This window comes from Callorhinchus milii, unplaced genomic scaffold (genome assembly GCF_018977255.1).
Source record: "Callorhinchus milii isolate IMCB2004 unplaced genomic scaffold, IMCB_Cmil_1.0 Scaffold2, whole genome shotgun sequence".
NCBI classification, from domain to species: Eukaryota; Metazoa; Chordata; class Chondrichthyes; order Chimaeriformes; family Callorhinchidae; genus Callorhinchus; species Callorhinchus milii.
The window spans coordinates 46,997,700-47,002,674 of NW_024704743.1; the positions used below are offsets into that span (position 1 = coordinate 46,997,700).

A 4,975-nucleotide genomic window follows, 5' to 3' on the forward strand; every position below is an offset into this window, starting at 1 on the left:
CTATCTGAACACGGTATAATGTATGTGATGTAATTTGTCCTTCCTATACTCTTCAATTATCAGTAACTGTATAGACACTGGACTTCCCCAGTAAACAAGGCTTTTATTATGCACATTTACTTTGCTCAGATTCACACGCACAATTAAGTCACACTTCCTAGCAACCTACAGAGCACAAAATTAATATTTGGTGAATACTATTTGAATGGATTAAGAACCAAAATATTTGCATAATTTCATATGTAAACATTACAAACAGGCATATATATGTTCTTTTCAGTTCTCACATAAAATTATGTATTTGATTCTGATGTTTATGGGAAAAATCCATCATCTAGCAAACTCTTGAATGAAAACCATCAATTACTTCACCAAAACATAAAATATTCATTTATTACTCTGACACTTATTAGTACAATGTAAGGATTATTTATTATTATCTCAATAGGCTGTTGGACATCCTTCCGACGCGAAAGGCACTATTCTAATGTAATTTGTTGTTGTTGTTAATTATGCCAATCCAATAATTAATATCATTATTTAAAAGTACTGACAGCCTCAGTGCTGCAATAAAACTGCAATTGTTATCCTCTTTTTTGATATTCAAGGTGATTGTTTTGGATAGCGTTTGGATTGTCAAAACTTTTCAAATCCATGTTTTAAATTACAGCATTCACTTTATCTAAATACCCATTTCTGTTTCTTGACTCTTCATTGTATTCTGATCGGATCATCCATTCCATTCTCTGTTGAGTCTGGGTGAATACATTCATAAGTCTGTCAAGCTTTACCCAGATATCAGTGAATATCAGTGAATACTGCTGTTTACTTCAGTAAAATTTAAATAGAAAGCCTTCATCTCATGTAATTATGTTGCTCTGTTGTAGCAACTGTAGAAATTTAATTTATTTTAAATTTAATACAGAAATACTGTTAATTGTGAATACTCATGAGAGAAAGGTTTTTTGTGTTACCATAACATTTGCCATTAGAGAATTCCAAAAGTAAAGTAGCTGTAAATATATACATATTGAAGAGTTTTCAATTCCTATAAGAATTAATGGACGGAATGGCCTTCTTCTATGCTATAAATTTATATGGTTCTAATGCAGCAATATAGATAAAATGGTCATGTCAGCTTACAATGTATTCTGCTTCTGGAATGCCTGTCAGCATTGCATAAATTAAGACATTTGTACCATTTGAAAACAACAACAAGATTACATTTGTATAGCGCCTTTCACGTCGGGATGACGTCCCAAGGTGCTGAAAAAGTGGCATAATTTGTGTGAATAAACTGAATTCTGCAATATTAAAATATTGCTGTTAACATAAATAGCAAGATAACAACATAATATGCAATGCACACACAGCACTGAATATTATAGTGATTGCACTGGGTCCAAACCTAATATAAGAGGCCATAATAATATAAGCGTGTTTCTCACGCACTTGCTAATTTCTACTCAGGTATAGATCTATGATCCAGAAGGCCATCTTGGAAAACATGCTCTTTCTGGATAGTGTTCAACTCGAATGGCATTTGTGTCTACTTACACATGGGCATTGATTTTACTGCTATGTGAAAACATCAACATTTAGCAATTTTGAATGCAAATAGACATCGCATAAAATTGGGAGGTAAAGAATTCCTTTCAAATTTAACCAGACATGAAAATTTACAGAGGAACCAGCTGTGAACTTTTCCAAGATCAATTAGGATTATTATTTTAAAAAGCATACCTTATGGATTTTGGAATGAAAACCTAGTGCAATAGCACATGCAGTGTTGCAAATGACAGGAGAGAGACCCCATTCAAAATTTTGTCTGCCCACACATTTGCTTGGGACTTGAGAAGCTACATACCATATACGAGATTGAACTCATTTACATGTAAAGTACAGCCATAAAATGAAGGATAAAAATTTGCACTGATCTGTGTGATTGCACTTGGGAGACAGATTTGATAACTCGCTCACTTATCTCAACTGCCAATATATGACAAGTCCCCAGGAAGAGCTTCCAACCAGGTAGAACTTTCTTCCCCTCCTGTCTGCAGTCGCAATATTCAGTGTAACGTTGTCTAAAGATAAATATTTATCCGATCTGTCTAAATGTGGAAACACAGCAACCGTTGGCGGCTATTGATCCCCAGGCATCACTTTGCTTTTACACTACCTGGTTGGCTTAAGTTACCTGACCTGACGGCCAACCTGAAGTGAGTGATCGACAGTAAAATCAGCATCACCTTCATAACAGGACATGGTGTTTAGAGTTAAATTGAAACCCGACGCAAATATACCTATGTAGATAGATATTGTGGCAAAACTCCAGCCGTAAAGTGTTCTGCTCGATATAAAAAGCTCCTTCGTGTTGAGTTACTGGGTGTGTTGCACTCTTGAGTGTTTTTTTATGTCAATCATTAACTTTTATAGTGACCACCTCACTGCGTTTCACTGAAACCTCCAAATAAAAAAAGGGGGCCGTCTGCAAACATCAAACAATAAAGCTCTGACTTTTACCCCACAAGAAAAAACACTTTTTTTTAAAACATTTTAAAATAAAATCCAGCTCCTTTTCGATCTTGACTATAAACAGTTGTTGGGGTCGGAAGTCCAACGTGGGTTTGTGTTCTTCAACTTGCACAACAGTCACAGACAAACATGTCTCTTAAGAAGTATATGTCAGTTCTGAAGCAATAACATTACTTTCAAGGCTGTTTCTGAGTCAGAACCGGGTTTTCTTCATATTTCTAAAGCCACGCAGTGCATCAACCTCAACTGCTGCAGTTCACACACCTGAACAGGGGAATGAAGGAAATGGAGGAGAACTTTATAGCCCTGGGTAAAAAAATAACTAAAAGCAGAAAGGATCTGCATTACGACAAATAAATATTTAATGCATAATTCATGAAATATTCAAGGTATTATAAATTGACACTTTAATTTCAGCTCATCGCTATTTAAATTAAGGGGCTGCAAAACAAAACAATCTCCAGTTTAAGAGTCTTGTTGACAAATCCTAGGAAACGTGAAAAACTTTTCTTTTGTTTTTTTTGAAAAAAAAGGCGAGTGGATTGTATTGTTTTGTGTTTTGTTTTGTTTCTGGGTTACTTCTCTTCGTGTGACTTCCCGTGAGTGTTGTCTTCAAAAAACTTGGGGCTGTCGGGTAGAGCAGCCCGGACCCTGCGCTTCTCTTTGAAGCGCCCTGAGCGGGAAATGTTGAGGTTCCTGCGGGTGGATTTCTCGTTAAAGAGTTTGGAGTCTGGATACTCCTTGTCCTCGATCAGGTTGGGGGGTTTGTTTTCCTGGGCCCCCGTTTTGTCTGTGGCCGATTGCACATGCTCTGCCCCTGCCCCGATCTCCGCCAACTCCTTCGGCTTCTTCTTCACCGTGAAGGATTTCCACCAGTTGGTCTTTCCACCACCGTCAGCCATTCTCTCCCTCCCACCTCAGTCCGACTGCAACAGTACAAAGCATAGGGTTACACAAGCCAAGTGTGTGTGACAGAGAGAAATAATGTATATACAGTGACATACATTAAACAAGACAAGAATATTGAGTGTCTGTATATACAGTGACATATATTACAATAAGAATAATGTTCATCTGTATATACAGTGACATACATTAAACAAGACAAAAATAATGTTCATCTGTATATACAGTGGCATACATTACAATAAGACAAGAATAATGAGTGTCTGTATTAGTGACATACATTACATAAGCCATCACTAGAGGTGAAATCAGTTTAAAAAAATTATGATAGGTATAAAAATCCATCACGAATTTTATGATCTGTGCTCCACATCATCAGTTCTGCACCCGGACTCTCTCACTCCCTCTTTCCCTCCCTCCCTCCCTCCATCACTCCCTCACTCTCTGTCTCTCTCACTCACTCCCTCACTCTCTGTCTCTCTCTCTCACTCACTCCCTCACTCTCTGTCTCTCTCACTTACTCCCTCACTCTCTGTCTCTCTCACTCACTCCCTCATTCTCTTTCACTCACTCTCTCACTCACTCTCTCACTCTCACTATCTCTCAGTCTCTCACCCTCTCAATCTCTCACTCTCTCTCACTCACCTGTTTGCTTCTCACAAGCCTTGGAGTCGCCTCTACCTCCTCAACAACTTATGTATCAAATCCAGAGGTTTCTTTCCGGCGGCCGCTGTTAGTCCATGTTTGCGGGAAGTCCATGCAGTTGGTTTTCTCGTGTCCAAATGTGGGTGAAACAGGTCAGCAAGTCACCAGGAGGAGAGGAGCGGAGTGGGTTAGTGTGTGAGCCAGTGGCTGCTCTCCTCTCAGCTGCAACCTGCACAGGTAAGGCTGGCCCACCCCGCCCCCTGCCTGCCCCGCACCGCTCCCCATTGGCCCGCTTCAGCCTGACGTGCGCCCAGTGCAGCAGGGGCTCCACCCACCGCCTCAGGTGTGTGCTGCTGCCTGGAGCTGCAGGTGGAGGTAAATGTCACTTTACCAACGCCAGTTCAATCGTGCGCAAATATTCTGGGCGAGAAATACATCTTCCCCAAAAATTTCCAGTAAGTGGAAAGCAGCAGAACAAATCACAGCCTGCACTGGTCGGTTAGTGAGGTTAACAAACTCCCATCACCTAGCAATGACACAAGAAATAGGAAATCTCCGAGGCTGGAGCTCAGACTCATTCCACCTGACCAGTAACTCACGAATTATTGCCACCTGGGACTGCTCTGTTGTGTTAAGAAGCCCTGCTAGCTGTCAAAATCTCCTTTACCCTATATATTGGTATTATATTATGGCTTTAATTTATTGTGTCACAAGGACATGCCAGTTTATCAATCTCCTGCACAGGATCCGCTAAACAGCAACAACAAGATTACATTTGTATAGCGCCTTTCACGTCGGGAGGATGTCCCAAATAGTACAAGATGGATTTAAAAAACTTACATCCAGGTCATGGGTTCATTTGATCTTTATTACACTTCCAACAACAATA

The 4,975-nt window shown here is 39.7% G+C and overlaps 1 protein-coding gene across 1 annotated transcript; it reads right to left on the reverse strand.

Moving 5' to 3' along the window:
- Window positions 1–2,876: 2,876 nt before the first annotated feature.
- Window positions 2,877–3,749, reverse strand: prr15 (proline rich 15). Its single transcript, NM_001292293.1, is given in 2 exon segments — window positions 2,877–3,461; window positions 3,722–3,749. A coding segment is annotated over 1 exon segment (327 nt). The 5' UTR covers window positions 3,438–3,461; window positions 3,722–3,749; the 3' UTR covers window positions 2,877–3,110.
- Between the last annotated feature and the right edge of the window lie 1,226 nt (window positions 3,750–4,975).